Source organism: Heptranchias perlo, chromosome 14 (assembly GCF_035084215.1).
Source record: "Heptranchias perlo isolate sHepPer1 chromosome 14, sHepPer1.hap1, whole genome shotgun sequence".
Taxonomy (NCBI): Eukaryota; Metazoa; Chordata; class Chondrichthyes; order Hexanchiformes; family Hexanchidae; genus Heptranchias; species Heptranchias perlo.
The window spans coordinates 43,655,083-43,677,845 of NC_090338.1; the positions used below are offsets into that span (position 1 = coordinate 43,655,083).

The following is a 22,763-nucleotide window of genomic DNA, read 5'->3' on the forward strand; positions in this document are numbered from 1 at the left end:
CACTGGACAGTGAATGCCCAAGTTTGTTCATACACATCTATTAACAAATGTCTGTAACTTGTTCGTCATGGTCTTCATTTGTCTCCATGTTACTGGTCCATACAAAGGCTCAGATTGGACATTGATGTTAAAAAAGCAAAGTTTGTAAATTCAAATCAAACTTTTTGTCCAATGGACTTTTGTCAAAACTAACAGGAATTGAAATTAATACTTAATCATAAATGGGGAAGAGGAGCCCTTAGTGTCACATGTAGCGATATAGAAACATTACAAATTGGTTGAGAAATACAAAGTTTTTATTGTTGTCTAACTTGGGACAGTTACAAAAGTAAATTCACATTGAACTGACAATCCTTTCATTTATATCATTCTAAAACATAATGCATAAAAGCAATCATCCTAATGCCCATATTGTAACGGTTAACTCAATCCCATCAACAGAAGCCAAAAAGGTTGGCTGCTAGTAGGACACAAAGTAAATAATGATACAGCTTTATTGTAGTCCTGAAACCTCTATCTTCACACAAAGAATGTACACAACAGGTTAACAACTATGATAGTTTTCTAAAACTTTAATACTGTGCGAAAAGGATGTTACACAGCCTTTTATATACTTTGGGAAGTACTCAAACTAGACAATAAACTTCATAACAATTATCTAGATATTCTGTACAAAATAAGGACAGGATAAGAATTAGTTACACAATTAATTTTTTTGTGTGGGACCAGGCTTGTAATACAATAGTAAAATTATTAACAATTTTCTAAAAGCTTCAAAATGAAGCTATCACTTTGAGCATAACTTTTAATTATTGTACATCAAATGGAAAATCAAAAATGAACAACCATAAAAAGTAGCTTTAGAGCTGGACTGGATTCCTTTGTATTCTGTTTTAACAGTTACAATTGCGTTTGAGTTTCTAAAGGTCTAAAGGTAGCTATGACAAACATTACATTACCACAAAGCAGGTTACAAATAAAACACTAATGTTAGCAGGTCATAAGCTGGGTCCACTATGACTACCAATTTGCTGACCCAAGTACTGATTAGAACGTGCAATGACCACAAATTTGTAAAAAAAATTTCTAAGATTCCCTATGGCAGTTGTGATCAGGAATCAATTTCTGTTGCTTGGAAATACAGCTGTGCAATATTCCAAAGGAACTCTGAGGCAGCTGTACCAAACTGCATTAACACTATTAACGTCTATTCAAGTTACATTCTACAAACAATGATTCTGAAAAGTGCAAGTATATGAACTGAGCTTGTGAAAGATAGTACTGGTGGTATTTGTCACAGCAGAATACCAAGCGAGCATGTTTTTGGTCTGATATTGTGGTAGACCAGCACCACAGATTTCTTGCAATATTGCTGTGATGCATATAAAACTGAACATTTACAATCATAAAAGGCCTTTTAAAACATGGCTGTGGTTTACAAATCTATTTTTAAAATGGTACGGTTCAGATCAAAAAGTGAAACAAGTTGGCAAAAAGAAAGTTTCAACTTAACTGTTTAGGGACACTTTTACTTTTGAAAGGAGATGAATATGGGTTTATATGACTAATTTTACGGGGAAGCTGTATTAAGCAAACCCTGAATATTAACGGGAAATGTGGGCTAGGTGTGACAGTTCATTTTTTACATCATGTCAATGCAGACAAGCCCCCTATCAGTATAACAGTAATTTAATTCACAATGTAAATTCATTTATTGAATAAAAATGTTTTAGAAAGATTTTATTTTATTTACATTCAAACTGACTTATTAACACAGTTACAAGATGGAAGTAATTTCTTTACTGGAGACTTGCATGACAACTGAAGTATAAATCACTAAACCTGTGAAGTAATTCTTCAGCCAGAAAGTTAATATCCTAGTTTGATAAACTTAATTTGCTTTAACTGTATGTCCTCACCATGCTTTTCACTTAAAAGAATAGGAAGGATGCTGTGAAAGCAAAATGTTAAACTTGAAATGCAAATAGTACAGTCCGAAATTTCTTCTAAACGTGTGCTGAAACAATGGCGTTAATATAGTATGCCAATTTTCAGCGGAAAAGATGGAGGAAATTTGCACGTAAGCGGTTTGCAAGATACACCCGAGCGTGCTCAATTTCTTGCGCCGATTCAGCAAAACCTCCACCTGCTGCCGCTCATTACATGGCTGCAGCCCACCCCCCCCACCATGCAAATTATCAGAGAAGGTAAGTTTCCTGCATTTACGCCAGTACCGAACAGACTGTAAATTTACACCCAAAATTTTAGGTACAGCAAGGCCAGTCATATTCCTAGTGTTTTATGTGATTTTTTTTGTTTCTCCTGGCATGGTATTTTTTGCATTTTTGCATTCTTATGGCATCAGAATGAGTTACATTAAAAATTGAAAAGCTCCCTCGATTGCATTTTCTTAAACATGCTGTGCCTGATGTGCATTAATGATGGTTTGATGACTACAAACTTTAATTTTCATGCATAAAGAAGGACTAAAGGAAGGAATATAGCTGAAGTTCCATGTTTTCCTCAGGCCCCAATTGTTTAAGCTGACTTCCCTTGCTTACACTGGTTTTTACGATCCGGCATATGCTAGTAAGATTCTCAGGAAATTTCGGCGCAAGTACTAGTCGGCAGTTACGCCATTTACGCCATTCAAGGAAATTCTGGGCCTGTATATCAAAATTGCAAACTTGTACCGACAGCAACAAGAAATATTCATGCAAATCCCAGACAGTTTAAAGTTCAGTCATTTAAAAGTAGCAGCAGACATATAGGTGTTTGTGTGTTCTTCACTTTGCAGTCTTGGGAGACTAAACAGAACAGTGTAGCGTTTAATACCATGTAGAATAATTTACGGTAAACTTCCTGAGTAGACAAGTTTGCACTACCAGTTTAATGGACATTTTAGTGCAAACAATGTGGTAAAGTTACTTACAAAGAAACAAACAAGTAACACTTACATATTTACCATCTGTAAATCTATTTTAATAAGCCTCTGACACTGTTGACCTTCTTACATTCCTTCTTCCTAATATGTAAATCCTGTTAGTGCTCGTTGGAATAAAAACCATCTGCAATAACCTAAGTTAATGCTGAAGAGTCGGTATGGTAAAACACCACTCATCTTTTCTATAATATAACAAAGAGGCACAATTAAAAAAATGTAGGTTAAAACAATATTCATTTAAGTTCACTGTCTGAATCATTTATAAAATGTATTGTCAATTTCTACTACATGGATCTAAACCTTTAAATCTGTATAGGCTATTTATTCTGCCACTGGATATTATTTATATTTATATCCAATATAACAAAGCTTGCAAAATTTCCACATTATAGACAGGATTGGACTATTTAATAGCCCAAAAGTATTATGTTGACTACAAATTGATCAGCAGTTGTAGCAATTTAGCAAATCATTCCCCCTCCCTTCAGAAAAGGTCTAAACCACATTATCTTTAATAGTAACAAACTTAATACATTTGTGGTAGCCTCTACACAAGAGACAAGGAACATTTCAAAATATCCATTAACTACAAATTGCTAATGATCCCTTTAAAACCGTTAACAACAAAAGTTAAGGTTTTTCTTGCTGTTATTGTAAAAAATCTAATTGCTGTACAGCAGCCTCATGGTTTATATCCACAGGTCTCATAGCATCAGAGATTAACCAGTGTTATATAAGTGACTTTCATCCGCTGTGCTTTTACAAATGTGCTTTTCACAGTTCTGTCAAAGTTTGCTACTTGGCTTGATAATTTTCAGTGAAATTTTACCAGTTGGCTTTAACAGCTTTAATGTCAGTCACCAGATTCTGCGCCAGGCAAATTCCAAATATCTGAAAAAAAGCAAAGCAAATAAATATATAAACTTTAACCACTACTGCAATTCTAGTAAGAAAAGTAAACATTGAGACGACCACTATATTATGATACATAAACACATATTGGTTCCCATATCAAGATAAAAAGAAAAAAGAACTGCAAATGCTGAACGCCCCCCTCCCCATGCCAAAATATTAGCCTGCCTTTCTTTTTCAGATGTTGGACAACCTGTTCTGTGTCCTTACCATTTTAAATTTTTTTTGTAGATTAATACATTTAGCTTTTGGATTCTGTATTTTCTGTATAAATGGCTTACCTGCAGTAAAGCAATAGCAATGAAGATTCCAGCAACCACTATCAAGTTTTCCTGCAGCCACTTCTCAAACTGCCCAACACATCCTTTGGTATAAATATAATCTTGTTGATCTATTTCCTACAAAAAAAGAATTTGTACTTGATTTGATTCTGTGACTTCTACAATGCAGCACAAGCTCAGTCTCAATTCATCTTCTTTGGTAATAGTTCACCTGCCAGATAATTATAACAGCATTCAGTAGAATGAATGGATAAATTACTATGTTCCTCAATTTCTAAGTAGTTAGAAATAGCACTATTTTCTATAGTTAAGATTGTCAGCTTTTCACCTATACCAAGACAGTCAAACTGGACTAGCGACTGGCATTGGACATATTAAAAGGTACTGTAAAACAGTATTTTTTTCAATGAAACACCCACTTTCTGTCAACAAATGCTATTGTAGCCTTGGTCTAATGGCCACATATCAGAACAGCAAGGAAAAGTTGGTGATGGTAATAACCTGAATTGGAATGTCAAAATTTGAACAAAAGTTCAGATACTTTATAAATCAAAAATCTGTAAATTATAAAATATATAGATTGTTTGCTTATATACATGTTCTATTTGTATAGTAAATGACCTGTGGTGAACAACTGTCAATTTTCTTCTTCTTGCAGTCGTTACAGCATATTCCCACCATACATCTGACAGGAGTGCAATGGAAGGGACAGGAATGAAGCCACAACCTGAACAAGCTGGGTCCCAGCCTTCCCTGCTGTAATTTGTAATTATATATATATATATATATATATATATATATACATACACACACACACACACACACACACACACACACATTATTTAGACTAGGTTTTGTCAATGTCAATGTTTTTGTAATGATTTTCAACATTAAGTGTTGACATAACTCAAAATCATGACTTGGAAGTAAGGTTTATGGAGAGGAAGTACACACTAGAGTCACAGCCTTGTCACAAGATTTAAGCCATTTGTCTTTTTAAATGCAATGTTTCACTTAAATATTTTTCTGTGTTAATTTACAGTTTTTTAAGGTTCTGAATAGTTGTGGCTCTTTTCTCCCATGACAGAATGGAAATGTAACTACTATCAATGGGACAGGGATGATACTGGTAAACAGGCAAGATAGATTGTTAATTTGTAGTAGATAAGGATGTTCACTAAGCAGCACATCTTGTACTGAGCTGTATGTTATGGGGCATGGAAAAGAATATTAATTGGTGCTTTCATACAAATTGGGCAGTTGCTTCCTTCAATTAGTTCAAGCTAGTCACTTTTGACTAAGTTCTTGTAAATAAGATAAATCAATTAAGGAGATTTTCCTGAGCTGTTTGTGGGATATCCATAATTTTACACAAGATGAGACACTGGATAAAGGCAAGTGATTGGGCAGACTGATAAAGTGGCTGAAAGTCTCAAGTCTGAACAACTATACAATAAATTCACCACACTATTGTTGTGGTTTGTATTTGTTTTAAACCAGACAGTATGGCTTTGGATCTTTCTTTACATGCCCCAAATCAAAACTGTGATGTTACAACATTGTAATCTACTTTTATGTGCATCTCAGAACATAAGAAATAGGAGAAGTAGGCCATACGGCCCCTCGAGCCTGCTGCGCCATTCAATAAGATCATGGTTGATCTTCGACCTCAACTCCACTTTCCCATCTGATATCCATATCACTTGACTCCCCTAGAGTCCAAAAATCTATCAATCTCAGCCTTGAATATACGTCACGCTACATGTAAGCCCACCAGCGAACAAAAGCTATCTGTTTTTAATTTAACGGGTCATTTGCTGGCTTTCTCTGCCTTCCGGATGTTTCTGCCTCTCTCTCTTTTTTTTTCCTGTTTGTTTTTTTTTGTTGAATGTATATTCGGGGGTTCTGTAGGCAACACCTCTCTGTCTGAACACAGTGATTGCCTTGGCAACGGGCAGTTGCAAAGGCTGTCTGTAATCACCATGTATTGTTCTGTGATTTATAAATGCGTAGGCTTCGAGGAGTTCCTGACATTTACCTGAGGAAGGAGGAAGCCTCCGAAAGCTTGTAAATTTCAAATAAAATCGTTGGACTATAACTTGGTGTTGTAAAATTGTTTACAATTGTCAACCCCAGTCCATCACCGGCATCTCCACATCTTGAATATACTGATGCAGTTACATTTTCTTTTATTCTAAAATGTCACTGACATATTCAGTACCCGTTCAGTACAATTCAATTCAATTCACTGTATGCAAATCTGATTAAAAAGAACTTGATCTGTTCCTTAATCAGTCATCCATGCACCCTCATACATGGCAGCTACAGCAAGAGACAGGAAGAAGCCTGAGAGAAGGTCAACTACAATGGCACAAGAGAATAAAATGGAGAGAAAAATAATTTCAAAATTTGGGAGAAAATATCAACTGGAGACAAAACTTTCCCTTTACTGGATCAATTTCTGATAATCACAATATTTTCATGACCGTTCAATCACTGAACATCCATCTAGTTATGGTTCTGTTAATCTTAGCTATTTCTAACAAGATATTGCAAAACAATACTATATCGCTATTAAACAAGAGGCTAACTTTAATGATAACTCAATATCCATGGTACTGTTAAAATTATCTTTCTCCTTAATGGTTATGCAAATGTATGGTGTTTACAAAATATTTTGTTCATTTAAATTTATTAACTATAAACCCATTCTTTGAAAATTCTGTTCAGTATAGGGATGGGTAGAGCAGAGTGTTATAATATTGTTCTATCTATCTCTGGGGCCTGGGTCTGAGGTAGACCGACAGAAGTTTGCAGCAGAGGAGGCAGCCATTCAGCCGGTCATGTCTGTGCTGGCTCTTTGTTAGAACAATCCAAAACTAATCCCACTGCCCTTCTCTCTGCATAGCCCTGCAGAATCTTCTGATTCAAATATTTATTCAATTTTCCCTCAACAGATGTAATGGTCTCTGCCTCAATCACTCCTCGTGGCGAAGAACTCCAAAATCCCTTTATGTAAAGAAATTTCTTCTATCCTCTTGTCACTGGCTCCCCAACCAAAAGTGGCTTTTACCTATTCACAATCAAAATTCTTCATAGTTTTATAAAATCTATATTAAATCTCCTCTCTGTTCCAGTGCAAGCAGTTTTTGTATCTTAAGTCTCTTCTAACTGTAATCTTCCATCTCTAGCATTATCCATAATCCTGGTGAATCTATGCTGTCTATGGCATTAATGTCCTTTCTATAATGGGATGCCCAAAACTGCAAACAGTTCTCTAACTGTGGCCTAACTAATGTTTCATTTAAATGTATTATCTCTTTATTCTTGTACTCTATTCCCCTATTTAGAAAACCCAAAGTGCGGGTGACTTTTTTTTAAAATGGTTTTATCTACTTGCGTTCGCACTTTCAGGAAATATGATGAAAATTTCCTCTCTCTACTGGCTACGGATATAAAACTCTGGGCAGTTTCAATCCAGTTTTTGATGACATGGGTCTATAACATAAAAGTGCTTTGTACTCAGCACTAGATTGGCAATTTGCTCAGCAATGTCATTGGATTGCTGGTTTGGGAAATGGAAATGTCATACTGGAATAGTCACGGGGTGCTCTTCAGATTTTGGATTAAAGCAGTGTAGAAGGTATTTTGAAACTTTCATCTGGCTCATGCTCAACACTGATACTGGATGTGCAAACTGAAAACCGTTCTATTACCCAGCATATTGATGAGCAAAAGAAAAACTGTACTCAAGGGCTCTTTCCCCAATTCAGGCTTTTAAGTCAATTTTTTGTACTGCTTTTATGAATAAAGTGAAACAAAATGTCACACACAAGTGAATTCACTGAACTTTACAATTTCATCACAAATAAAACATACTCATTGCATCTTAGGACTTGATGCTTCAGTGCACAGTAATGTCCATGTTTTTCAGAAAGGTGGAAAGTCTCAGCTAATTTGATGTTAATATTTTTCAACAATGCTGAGAAAGGAAATAGAAAACTGCAGGTAGGATGAAACCCAAAACTGCTTACAAGAGTGTCTAATATATACACAATGTGCACAGACCTATACTTTTTCCTATAAAACAAAAACAATATGAACATCTGTTTCCCAAGATAACAAGAAACGTTATTTATTTGACCAGCAAATTGTAACCTTTGTCCCTCCCTTCAACAAGGAATGAATTATACACTTACCATTTTCAATCTAACATCATATCCACACTGAGTGTTGATGACATCCTCCTGCAGAAAATAACATTTATTGGCAATGTTTCAAAGTCACAGTAAAATATTTAGTGGGAACTATTTCTTGAAAATGACTGAGTTTGGTACATTTATTTATCTGATTAAGAACTGGGTAATAAGGTGCCAATGGCAGCACTCTCAGGCAGCATTATGGTATAAAGAGTACAGTAGTCCAACCGCAACTCACTCAGAAGTGCTGCATGCAGCTTGCCCATAAAAAAGATAAGGTAGTAATTTTAAACACTTGGGCCCGGAATTTCCTGAAATGGCATAACCAGAAAGTTATGCCGAAATTTACACCGATGTTCTTGTTGGCGAATTACGCCAACATTTCCTGACCATCTCATTAATGTACACTGGAACATAAAAACGGGCCTAAAATTGGTAGAAATCAGCACAAACAATTGGGACCCCAAGGACAGCGCCAAACTTATGCCAAATTCCTTCTTTAAGTCCTTCTTTATGCATGAAAATTAAAGTTTGAAAATATCAAATCATTATTTATGCACATTTAGCACAGCATGTTTAAGAATATGCAATCATTCTGATGCCATAAGAATGCTTTCAAAGATACATAAAACATATTGTAGGTCTCAGTGAAGAGAAATAAAAATTGCCATAAAGCACCAGAAATCTAACTGGGTCCTGTTGCACCTAAAATTTTAGGCATAAATTTACAACCTGTTTAGAATTGCATGAAAATTCGCATGAGCTGCACTTTTTCCATTGGGGGGCGGGGGGGGGGGGCGTGTGGCAGGGCTATTTCAATGAGCGGTAGAGGGTTTTGACGGAGGTTTTGCAGAATCAGCATAAAAGATTGAGGACATTCGGGCAGGATTTGTACAGGTTACAACCTTTGTAAAATATCCCATCTTTGAGTAACACATAGCCACAAAACTATTTTTTTGTATGCAAGAACATGAATCATATTCTACCCCTAATTAAATTATTCATGCTACCTTTCTTCTGATCTTTTTTGATCATGTAACAATTGCATTTGAGAAGGAAATCAAGCAAATTGATACGAGGCCTCTGAGATGACATCATGGAGATGGACAAGAACTGCCTGTTGACTGTTTCTGCAGTTTTCCTTACTCTCTAGGCTCTGCTTGGCATAGCCAGTACATTGTTGTTAATTTTCTTACTCATTCACCTAACAAACACACCTTACAATACTATTTCTTCACTGGAGAAATTCTGTCTAACATGAAAGCATGTTGGAAGATAAACTGATTACATCAAACAAAACAAGGACTTGTGCCTTGTACCTTGTATAAAATAGCCATTTCTTGCTTTACCATAATACACATAGTGCATCAACACAGGTGTTGAAATAAAAGAGAAAACAATTCTATCAAGTGCAGCACTTCAATTTAAAACGAACACTGTGCACCAGTTAAAGTTTCTGCAATTGTCAAATTTTACTTTTTGTTCCCGATTAGGACGTAAAGACCATCTATTTGAATTCAATATTGAAAGTAGCGAAAGACTAGCATGGCATCTTTTCAGTACACATACCCTTGCAAAATTTCAGATTTCACACCAAGCAAAAATGGTGTCACAGCAATGAAGTAACTTCTTCTTCCATGTCCAAGTGTTTTTATTTTTTAAATTATGTAATTTGTAGCAGTGATTTGTAACTTAGTCAAGTGGGTCAGGAAAATTTACTATACTGGAAGGCTAAACATTTAAAGTACCTACAGCAGCTCCTTGTAGGGTCACCTGTACTAAGTGCATTCAATATTACAGCATTCCTTTTTCTTTGAGCAGCACTTTTATGATACTTTAACATGCAAGTAAGGATTCACAATGCTATGATCCACTATCAAGGCTGAAAGTTCAAGATCTTGGATCTTATAAAGACTTTTAATCCCTAGCTCATTTTCCAATTCATGGAAGCAATGTCTGTTCCACCAATCTCAGCTATAATCTACATAACCTCAAATTTATAAGTATTCATACCGCAGGGTCTTTGATACAGCAGGAAAATGGAACACCACATCGCTCTCTGCTTGGGTTGAAATCTGTACAGTTAAAGTAAATATTTAGGTCCCAGTCGATAGGTCCTCGAGCACCACAGCACAACCACTAAAATAATAAAGACAAAATAAAAATGAAATGTCAACTCCATGTAAACATCAGACTGCAATGCCATCCTTGAAATATGCTACTGAAGTGCAGTACAGATATGTATACAAGGTAAATACAGCTGTGCTAAATTCTGTCAAACATAAACACTGATTCAGATAGAAGGTGCTGCTAGAACTTTGTAAGTCATCGCCACAGTGTTAGAAGAGTCCGTTTCTTCCCAATTCTCTTCATCTTCTAACTGGAAAATAAAGTTAGCAAAAATCTCATGAAGCTGATGTAGCAAACTTTTTATCGCGAAAGGACAAACGAAATATTGGCCTTTATTTCTAGGGGGATGGAGTATAAAAGCAGAGAAGTCATGCTACAACTGTACAGGGTGCTGGTGAGACCATACCTGGAGTACTGCGTACAGTTCTGGTGCCCTTATTTAAGGAAGGACATAGTTGCTTTGGAGGCAGTTCAGAGAAGGTTCACTAGGTTGATTCTGGGTATGGAAGGGTTGTCTTATGAGGAAATATTGAACAGGTTGGGTCTATACTCATTGGAGTTTAGAAGAATGAGAGGAGATCTTATTGAAACATACAAGATTCTGAGGGGACTCGATAGGGTAGATGCTGAGAGGATGTTACCCCTCATGGGGGAATCTAAAACTAGTCTCCGAATAAGAGGTCGCCCGTTTAAGACGGAAATGAGGAGGAATTTCTTCTCCCAGAGGGTCGTGAATCTTTGGAATTCTTTACCCCAAAAAGCTGTGGAGGCTGAGTCATTGAATACATTCAAGGCTGAGTTAGACAAATTTTTGATCAGCAAAGCAGTCAAAGGATATGGGGAAAAGGCGGGAAAACGGAGTTGAGGTAAAAATCAGATCAGCCATAATCTCATTGAATGGCGGAGCAGGCTCGAGGGGCCGAATGGCCTACTCCTGCTCCTATCTCTTATGGTCTTATGGACATGGTGTCACATGTAAGGCACTTTCCCTATGGGGAAAACCACTAATGTATATTTCTTGTAGCATAAGGAACTAAAAGCAACATTTAAAAAAACCTGTCCAGTAGCCCAAATTCCTGACAGTACTTAAACCATTCCTCTCCTTCACAAATCATTTTTGTTGCAGGCAGAACTCTTAAAAATTCTTTCCTCCTTTTCCACTTTCTTGGGTCCTCCCATACCATGCACTATCCCCAACCCATAAGGCAAGAAAGGGAACCTACTTCCATGTCTCCACTAATGTCACTTTAAACCACCAGTAGGTGTCCAAATGTGGTTTAGGATGACTACCGCTCACCACCGCCTTCTCAAGGGCAATTGGGGATGGGCAATAAATGCTGGCCTTGCCAGCGACGCCCACATCCCATGAACGAAAAAAAGGGAAGTTTCGACTCTGTTCAATAACTTCTCCACAATTGCATAGCTGTAATTAGTAACACAGTATGTGGAAATTCACAATGCAAACAGGTGTTTCTTTCTTGGTATATGGCATTGTGACTTCACCTCCCCTCGACCCAAGTCATTTCAATTTACTATCAGTGAAAAGGGAACATTTTTTAAAAAACTATAAGTCACAGACACTACAGTATGACTTGTGTAATATTTCATCTTCAGTGTAATATAACTATCTGTGCCTAGGCATTTGTACCTCTAACAGGATATTCCATTAAGGCTTTTATCAGGAAAGGACATGAACAGTGAAGTCTTTGTGATTTTTTTTTCAAAAGTAGACCAAAGTTTAATCCAAGGACAGGCGATACCAGCAAATTTGTGAGAACATTAACAATGAATAAAATCAAAGCATTTTCCAGCCCTCACTCTTTAACGTCAGTGTACATATTTACATAGAACCATAGAACGATTATAGCACGGAAGGAGGCCATTCGGCCCATCGAGTCCGAGCCGGCACTAAGCAAGAGAAATCCAGATTGTCCCACCCCACCCCGCCCTTTCCCCGTAGCCCTGCAATTTTTTTCCTTTCAAGTACTTATCCAGTTCCCCTTTGAAAGCGACAATTGAATCTGCCTCCACCACCCGTTCCCGCTGTGCATTCCAGATCATAACCACTCGCTGCGTAAAAAAGTTTTTCCTCATGTCTCCTTTGGTTCTTTTGCCAATCACCTTAAGTCTATGTCCTCTGGTTCTTGACCCTTCCGCCAATGGTAACAGTTTCTCTCTATCTATTCTGTCTAGAAACTTCATGATTTTAAATAACTCTCTCAAATCTCATCTCAACCTTCTCTGTTCCAAGGAGGATAACCCCAGCTTCTCCAGTCTATCCATGTAACGAAAGTCCCTCACCCCTGGAATCATTCTAGTAAATCTTTTCTGCACCCTCTCTAAGGCCTTCACATCTTTCCTAAAGTACGGTGCCCAGAACTGGACACAATACTCCAGTTGTGGTCAAATTAGTGTTTTATAAAGGTCCATCATGACTTCCTTGTTTTTGTACTCTATGCCTCTAATTATAAAGCTCAGGATCCCGTATGCTTTTTTAACCACTTTCTCAACCTGCCCTGCCACTTTCAACGATCTGTGCACATATACTCCCAGATCTGTCTGTTCCTGTACCCCTTTTAGAATTGTGCCCTCTAGTTTATATTGCCTTTCCTCGTGTATCCTACCGAAATGTATCACTTTGCATTTTTCTGCGTTAAATTTCATCTGGCACGTTTCCGCCCATTCCACCAGCCTGTCTATATCCTCTTGAAGTCTATCACTATCCTCCTCACTGTTCACTACATTTCCAAGTTTTGTGTCATCTGCAAATTTGGACATTGTGCCCTGTACACCCAAGTCCAAGTCATTAATATGTATCAAGAAAAGCAGAGGTCCCAGTACCGATTCCGGGGGAACACCACAGTACACCTCCCTTCAATCCGAAAAACAAATGTTCACCGCTACTCTCTGCTTCCTGTTACTTATCAAAGTTGACTTGTTATTCTAAACTCAGTTCATTTCCATCAGCAAATTAAACTACCAATGTAGCCCATACCACATAGTCTTTCTTTGTAATGAACTAAAATGTTGCTTGCCTAATCTGGCATATTGCTTACAATTGACAGACATACTCAACTCAGTTCAGCACAACTGCCAAACATTTTAGATGTCTTCCTGCATAGTGCTTAACAGATAACATTTATATTTACAGAAGTTTCTTGAGAAACTTTGCTTATAACAAACATGCATTATCTTTTTTGTAGCAATGCTGCTGACAATTCGTAACTTGCTCACTGTCAAATGAGCAAATCTCCATTCACATTTGCAGTGTGACCTTTAGGTCTAATTAAGTTTGTATCATCATATTCTTGGTATTCGATGCACTGGATAACTTGTGAAAACCTTTCAAATCATCAATTCTTTTGCTACTACTCTTTTTGGTTAGGAACATTGCATGAAGATTCCATTACTTTGCAGATAAAACACAAATTAAGAAGTCATATTCATGCACTTCTTGAATATGAAGTGCATGTGACTAGGAAACCTTTTACCGAGGGTTTCAAAACATAAGGAAACGGGTACAACAGTTGTTATATCTTAATAATTTGTATCATTGAATTATATCAGGAAAAGTAAGCAACAGAACAGCATTTTTCAAATGGTAATCTTTCATTTTCACAAACTTAAAACCAATCAACTCCCATGTGCACTTGCTGTGTTGAAACTTCCAGGTAATAACTAAGACTGCGGGTGCTAAATTGGGCCGTGTAGCAACCGTTGTTTCGGCGCGACACGGCCTCGCCAACATCCAAGATGGACTCTTGGATGCGCACGCACGTTTCCAGCATGACGTGTGCTGGACGCCATCTTAGTATAGGAGTTAGCACAGATGCAGATAACAAACGCTGGAATCATGTAAAGTAGGGAGAAAATGGCTTCAATCAGTGTGCAAAGCTGATTTAAAGTGATAGACACCATTTTGGGACTTGATGCTCAACTCAACGCAGAGTCATAAGTCTGACCATCTGAACGTGTCTTAGAGTGCCTAGAGGACCCACCACCAGCACTATGTAAAGGAACCATTTAGGATTTACAGGTTAGTGGCTGGATTATAGCTTCTGGCTGCCTAGACATTTGTAACTGTTTTTGGAGGTCTCCTAGACTTCAATACTAGGATGCGGGGACATAGCCTAACATTTAAAGCAAGGACATGCAGGAGTGAAGTTAGGAAATGCTTCTACACACAAAGGCTGGGAGATGTTTGGCACCCTCTTCTGCAGAAGGCAGTTGATGCTAGCTCACTTGAGAATAGTAAATCTGAGATTTCTGTGAACCAAGGGTATTAAGGGATATAGGGCTACGGCAAGTATATGGAGTTAGGTCACAGGTCCACCATGATCTCACTGAATGGTGGAACAGGCTTGAGGAGCTAAATGCCACTGCCACTTGCTGCCTCCTGATATACGCCACCTTCTCCTGCAAGAAAGCGGGACATGTGCCTGGGTGATGTGCCTGTCATGGTTGAATAGTTGCCAGTGTGTGTGGTCTGTGAGTTGTGGGTGGGCAGCTTTAAACAGTGGTAATGTGTAAGGGTGAGAGGAAGCATCTGATTGGAAAAGTTGAGTACTGATGGAAAGAGTTTGTTGGTATGTGGGGGATGGGGGGCGTATTGCGTGATGCAGTTGGTAGGAGACACCACTTGACCTCACTCACCTTGACCACTCATGTCAAAGCATTGAACTTCTTCCTGCACTGCATCCATGTTCGTGATGCTGTACGCCTCGCATTGACTTCGTCCCCCACTGCCTTTTGAGTACATGTCTGGAGGGCCTCTTGCGCCCCGCCCCTGCGGATATAGGACGTCCCTCCTTCTGTCCACCTCTTGCACCCAAGATCTCCAGTGCATCAGCAGAGAACCTTGATGCATGCACTCCCCCAGGTCTGGTACCAACTCAGATTGGTAGATTGGAGGATGTGGGATTTAGTAGTGTGCAACCTTTATTCAATGTTTTAACATAACTCATCAGTGTGTAACCATAGGGATGGGACCTGCATCTGTGCTTTACGTGTGCGATGTCTGATCTCCATTCAGATTCCGTGCAGACAGTAGACTGTTATTTTCAGCAAATAACAGCTACCAGCTACCTTTAAAAGATTTCTAAGAAACATCCTCCCTTTTTTTTAAAATTCATTCATGGGATGTGGGCGTTGCTGGCAAGGCCAGCATTTATTGCCCATCCTTAATTGCCCTAGAGAAGATGGTGGTGAGCCGCCTTCTTGAACCGCTGCAGTCCGTGTAGTGAAGGTTCTCCCACAGTGCTGTTAGGTAGGGAGTTCCAGGATTTTGACCCAGCGACGATGAAGGAACGGCGATATATTTCCAAGTCGGGATGGTGTGAGACTTGGAGGGGAACGTGCAGGGGGTGTTGTTCCCATGTCCCTGCTGCCCTTGTCCTTCTAGGTGGTAGAGGTCGCAGGTTTGGGAGGTGCTGTCGAAGAAGCCTTGGTGAGTTGCTGCAGTGCATCCTGTGGATCTCCCTTTAAGAGATTGAGCTCCCTCTCATGGTGGAAAGTGCAAATTGCATTGATTCCACGTGCAAGGCCTGGAAAGTAATGCTGATTGCAGGTAAGTCCTCGGGTCGGTCGAAACCTGCGTCCTGAGTGCGAAGGGGCCATTGAGCGGGGGGGTAATAGCACATCACGCTACCTGCACCGAGAAACAGCCCCTATCGAATTTCTCCCCCTCTGTGTGGTCTAAAATCTAAAGTTTCAAGGTGTGCCCTAGGGCTATTAATTGCCAATGGTTAACATTACAACACTAAAATAACCAAGTTCCATTGAATGTACAAGTTAATGCTCATCATGATTGGGGAGAGGAGGTAAACTGTTATTCTCAAATTACAGCCAGAATAAGTGTGCATTTTTTTCTTTCCCTTATTCTTCTCTGGTCTACTGCACTATGTACAGATCCTAAAATGAAGAGAGCAGATGACAATCTCAGCTATGGAAGCCCCCTACCTTAAACTGAGTGTGAGCCAAAGCTAGCAGTTCATATGGACCGTCAAAGTCTAAATAGGCTAACCAGGGTTTGCATTAAAAATATAGAACATTTTGCTTCTTTTTAAACTGAGGAAGAAAAAACGAAGGCCCAAGGCCCATACAGAACACCACCAGAATGAAAAAAGATGGTGCTAACCAGAAAGTAGAGATTATATGATGTCAAGTTTGAGTTTTAAAAAGCCTGAAGATTGTAGAAGGAAGGAAAGAAGTAAAGAATTGCAGAATCCGGGGGAAAGATTAAGTTAGAGGAGGAGACTGTTCGATGAATATTGATTTTAAGCAAGGATCGAGGAAAAAGAGCTCGTAAAATGGTTTACTTGGAGCTTATAAATAACGAGAAAAGTTCAAGAGCACTGACCATAGCAGTAATGATAAAATAAAGGCTAGAGTGAGGTTGGAAGATAAAAGCGAGAGACAAGCTTTTCTTGTACCTGGCCCAGGAGTGAGAGAGATGCTACAAGAGCCCCCCAGATACGACAGCAGTATTCTTTAGAGTTAAAAGTTGTTGAGGAAAATATAAATATTTGTGATGAAAATGGAAACTGAGCTTTTTGGAGGCAGCTTTATGGGAATTCCATTTCCGAGTAGAGGAAATAGCATAATCAAGATAGTCAATGAATGAAGACTAAGGATGGAGACAAACGTAAAAGCTGTTAATTAGACTTGCAATAAACATGAAGAAACTCTTTGAATAACAAAAACAAGATTTTCAATACTCTACTGAAGGGCATGGAGAAGAGTTAGATGTAGTGTGATTCAACCATTGTACTGCAAGAGGACTGAAGATGTGTCATCTATTGGAAGTTGGTGTACATAGAATGCAATCATCAGCAAAAGGGTGAATAAAGTTGGACGGGTGGAGGAAGTTGTTATGAACAAGGCTTAGTGAGAAAGAAAAGAATATGGGGGCAAAAAGTCAGCCATAAACTACAAGGGTGATTTGAGAAGATAGCTAAATGTGAAAGGAAACCAGATAGCTAAAGTATATAATTATATTAAAAAAAAACATATCCCAGTGTGCTTCTTTATAGAAGCTTCAGAGATTCTGGCACTTTTGACAATTTCAGATTAAATTAGACTTGTACAACATTAACACTTACTCCATACACAATAAGGTCCTGGTATGAAAATCTCTTGATACTGTGCTTAAAACAAACAAATAAAATAGACCAGGAAAAAACGGGAAGCACTATTAAAATCTGACACTGTGTGGACTTGCAAACTGAAATAAAGGGTGTCTGAAAAGATAAACAAGCTAACCTTCAACCAGCACCACTACTCCATTGTAATCAGACTATATATACTATTCACTATCATTAGACATGGAATTGAATCTGGGACCTTCTAGCTTGTATAGTTTAATACTAGACCAAGTAGTGCCTTTACTCATGTGGCCATCAGGAAAATTTGTTTAATGTTTTTAAAATAGCTGGTATATATAAATATAATTATTACTTTTTGGCGCAATTTGATACGCATTACATTTTTTTTCTTTAAAATAAATGAATGCTAGGTACTCGGTGTAGCCAGTGTTAGTATCATGCATTCCCAGATCAGGAATAGCATGGTTCAGAAGCAGAGCATAAGCTTCCTCTACTCTATTCCAACAACATGCCTTAACCCAATCCCAGAAGAGCTCCTGCACTGTACCAATGTGATTTACTTACTCATTTTCTACATAGTACATCCTCAAGTCTCTGAGTAAAGGTACAAATATATACTCACTATTGGGCAGCTCTAGACTGCCTACTAGGAATTAGGTTGAACCTCTTCCAAATCAATCAACTTTGTACTCCCACAGCCAATAGATTTTTACCCCATCAGTTTTGTCTGTAATCCCATGGGAGAAATGTAAGTGAAAGGCCAGTTATACACAGAGACATGCACTTCCCCCAAAATACAAATAATTATAAATACAAGGACAGTTAAGTAATATGATATTGAAGATAGAGATAAAACCCTGTTAATTCATCTTCAACAATTTTTTTTAATAACTGCATATACAAGTGGGGAGGGAATGAGAGTAGACAAACTAATTTCAAGACAATTCCTATGTTGTCACCATACATGCTGTGAAGCATTGTATGAATAAAAATACTTCATTATACTACAATTACTGCCTCCTAAATGTAACCATGTTATTTCAGGTACCCATTTTGAAGGCTTAGTTGAAATTATTTTGAAATTTCACCCTGTTAAGACACAGACAATTCAATTTACTTACGTATTCCTGTGCAAAATCAATAAGGTTTTGAAGATCTATGTCATCCCTATAAGCTTGAACATTTTTGTTGATAAATAAATTGAGCTGGTCCTTGATCCAGTCCTTGAAGACAAATGCTAGTATCCCCGTCGTCAACTCCAAGAAGAAAATTAGACCCAAAAATACTGAAAACTGAAAAATAAAACTTTTAATACAATGCACCTTACACCAAAATATAATGTAAATTCAGAAGTGTGGCATGTTTTCTCAGCTGGCATATCATTTTCACATTTAAATTTTCAAAATGTCAGAACATCTGGAATTTTTTTTTAATAACCAACAATTTCTTCTTAATGTATTTGATATATTACTGAATGAGAAAATAAACACATGGTGTAATTACTCCACAAAATTAGGGGAATTAGCAAGGTTCACAGAAATCTCCCTTGCCTGCTTATGCTGTCCCTTTCCCTCCCCTCCTTTCCCATGTGTTCATAGAGCTAATTTTGGAAAGTCAAAATTATTCTAAATCCAAATTTAAAAGTATTTACTGAACTAAAAATATAAATGTAAACAGAAAAACAGCATATTATTTATTTCAAATTTAGCATCTTTAATTTTAAAATACTTTTCTTTTAAATTAAGTGCCTCTCAAAGCTTCTTCAATCCTGATAGTACAGTTGCTAGCTCTTTTGAAGAGGAAGGTGATTATTTTCTCTCAAAGTCAAATCTCCAGGACATTGACAAAGAATTTCTGCCTGGTGTTCCTTTCTATTTCATCATTATGACTGGCACAGTTTCTCTCTATCTACTCTGTCTGGACCCTTCATGATTTTGAATACCTCTATCAAATCTCCTATCAACCTTCTCTGCTCTAAGGAGAACAACCCCAGCTTCTTCAGTCTATCCGCGTAACTAAAGTCCTTCATCCCCGGAACCATTCTAGTAAATCTTTTCTGCACCCTGGTTCCAATGGTATATTTTCCGTCATTCTAGGATGTGTGCCCTGCCTTATGTCAGCTCTTCAATTACGCTTATTCCCGGTTCACTTGCCTTCTCCTCGGAAATTTGATCTTGTTCACCCTGAGAATGTGATCCCTTACCCATCTAACTACATCCTACTGCCCTTAGTGGTACTTTCTGAAACCACAATCAACAGCATGATTTTCAGCATGACCAGTCCACTGCTGATCTTGATCAGCTGCTTGAAGTTTTCTATGTTTTCCATCTCACACATTTTCCTGAGATCTCCCACTACCGTAGCTATTCACACATCTGTTGTTTCTTTGTCTTATATTTCCTTAATGCTTCTTTATCACTTGACTCCATTCTGTTAGATCATCCACCAATCATTCAATTAATACTCCCTCATCGTGTTGGTCTTTTTAAAAAAAAAATTCTCTCCCATTGTCCCTTTATCTGAGCCTATAAGTCACCCGGTCCGGATGGGATGCATCCTAGGTTGCTGAGGGTGGAAATTGTGGATGTACTGGCCATAATCTTCCAATCATCCTTAGATGCGGGGGTGGTGCCACAGAACCAGAGAATTGCAAATGTGACACCCTTGTTTAAAAAAGGGTGTAAAGATAAACCCAGCAATTACAGGCCAGTTAGCTTAACCTCGGTGATGGGGAAACTTTTAGAAACAATAATCCGGGACAAAATTAACAGTCACTTGGACAAGTATGGATTAATTAAAGAAAGCCAACACGGATTTGTTAAAGGAAAATCGTGCTTAGCTAAATTGATTGAGTTTTTTTGAGGAGGTAACAGAGAGGGCTGATGAGGGCAATGCAGTTGATGCGGTGTATATGGACTTCCAAAAGGCATTTGATGAAGTGCTGCATAATAAACTTGTCATCAAAGTTGAAGCCCATGGACTAAAAGGGACAACATGGACCTGAAATTGGCGAAGTGACAGGAAACAGAGAGTAGTGGTAATGGTTGTTTTTTGGACTGGAGGAAGGTACAGTCGTGTTCCCCGGGGTCGGTACTAGGACCACTGCTTTTTTTGATATATGTTAATGACTTGGACTTGGGTGTGGAAGTGTCGTGAACAGCGAGGAGAATAGTGATAGACTTCAAGAGGACATAGACAGGCTGGTGGAATGGGCGGACACGTGGCAGATGAAATTTTGATAGGAAGGACAAGGAGAGGAATTATAATCTAAAGGGTACAATTCTAAAGGGGATGCAGGAACAGAGAGATCTGGTGGTATATGTGCACAAATCATTGAAGGTGGTAGGGCAGGTTGAGAAAGCGCTTAAAAAGGCATACAGGATCCTAGGCTTTAAAAATAGAGGTATAAGAGTACAAAAGCAAGGAAGTTATGATGGACCTTTAGAAAACACTGGTTCGGGTACAACTGGAGTGTTGTGTCCAATGCTGGGCACCGCACTATGGGAAGGATGTGAAGGTCTTAGAGAGGGTGCAGAAAAGATTTACTAGAATGGTACAAGAGATGAAGGACTTTCGTTACGCGGATAGACTGGAGAATCTGAGATTGTTCTCCTTAGAGCAGAGAAGGTTGAGAGGAGATTTGATAGAGGTATTCAAAATCATGAAGTGTCTAGATAGTAGAGTAGATAGTGAGTAGATAGAGAGAAACTGTTCCCATTGGCGAAAGGGTCAAGAACCAGAGGACATAGATTTAAGGTGATTGGCAAAAGAACCTAGGGCGAGATGAGGAAAAACTATTTTACACAGCGAGTGGTTATGATCTGGAATGCACTGCCTGAGGGGATGGTGGAGGCAGACTCAATTGTGGCTTTCAAAAGGGCATTTGACAAGTACCTGAGGGAATAAAATTGCAGGGCTATGGGGAAAGGGGGGGAGGGGGGGGTGAGTGGGACTAGGTGGATTGCTCTTGCACGGGCCGAATGGCCTTTTTCTGTGCTGTAACCATTGTATGATTCTATTCTATAATTCTATTAATATGATTGTCTGCCTCTTATTTTTCAGTTCCGAAGAGTACAAACCCAAAACACAGCTGTCTATTCTTCCCACAAATTCCAATTGACCTGCTGTGTGTTTCTAGCTTTTTCTGGTTTTGTTTTACATTTTCAGCATTTGCAATATTTTTCTTATTTCCCTTGTGATTTAGTTCCCGAAGTTACACAAGTCTTGAACTCTGCACCTTAACACTTTGGTGAATCATCAGTCTTTGTTTCGTTTGCCACTACACACTGCTAAACAAGTTACCATTATATGGCCTCCCACCAAAGTTACATTCATGACCATCTAGGTTCCTTTCAAATCATTAATGCTGTAGTTGATGGCTCATCCACTGACTTTCCATATTTCACATAGGTCTGTCCTCTCTCCCAATTCATTGTTTCTTTACATCAATGATATAGGAACAGGAGAAGGCAATTAAGCTCCTGGAGCCTGTTCTGCCAATCAATTAGATCAAGGCAGATCTGTACCTCAACTCCATTTCCCCGCATTTGTTCCATACCCCTTGATAACCTTACCTAACAAAAATCGATCGATCGGTCTTGAAAATTTCAACTGACCGAGCACCCACGGCGTTTTGCGGGAGAGGATTCCAGATTTCTAGATTTCCATTACCCTTTGTGAAAATATTTTTCTGATTTCTCTCCTGAATGGACTAGCTCTAATTTTAAGCTAGCGTCCCCTAATTCTGGATTCCCCCACTGGAGGAAATAGCTTCTCCGTATCTATCCTCTGGAATCCCTTAATCATTTTAAAGACCTCGATTGGAGCATCCCCATACCTACTAAACTTAAGGGAACACAAACTAAGTTCATGTAACATCTTCCATTCATCATGCATGTATATCCACTCTTTTCCTAATGATTCCACTCTATATTCCATCAACTTCCTTCAGATTGGATACCCGCAGTGCTCACTGTCTCCAGTACTCTCTTAGTGTAATAGTGAATCACTGTATCGCGATTTTGTCTAATGGAGCAATGTACGTCTTGTTTCTTCTTTCTTGTTGGTGGAGGCTAACCAACAGCTACCAACTATTACCTTTCATGTTTCCACCCTTAGGTGTTCTTCACATTGGCGTTCTTGAATTCACTATTTGCTATGACTTCAATTGTTAAAGCTTCCTCTTTTTCACCAA

General features: G+C 38.4%; 1 protein-coding gene across 2 annotated transcripts in view; it reads right to left on the reverse strand.

Moving 5' to 3' along the window:
- Positions 1–278: 278 nt before the first annotated feature.
- The window catches only part of LOC137332474 (tetraspanin-17), a 52,441-nt gene continuing 29,956 nt past the window's right edge, over positions 279–22,763 (reverse strand). Inside the window, exons 4-9 of one of the 2 annotated variants that reach the window (XM_067996349.1) lie at positions 18,691–18,861; positions 10,350–10,475; positions 8,337–8,384; positions 4,138–4,254; positions 3,774–3,835; positions 279–3,126 (exon numbers count right to left, since the gene is read on the reverse strand). In XM_067996349.1, the coding sequence (XP_067852450.1) occupies position 3,126; positions 3,774–3,835; positions 4,138–4,254; positions 8,337–8,384; positions 10,350–10,475; positions 18,691–18,861 (525 nt within the window). In that variant the 3' untranslated portion in view covers positions 279–3,125. Of the gene's footprint in view, positions 3,836–4,137; positions 4,255–8,336; positions 8,385–10,349; positions 10,476–18,690; positions 18,862–22,763 lie in introns of both variants that reach the window. The other variant, XM_067996348.1, reaches the window with a different exon arrangement.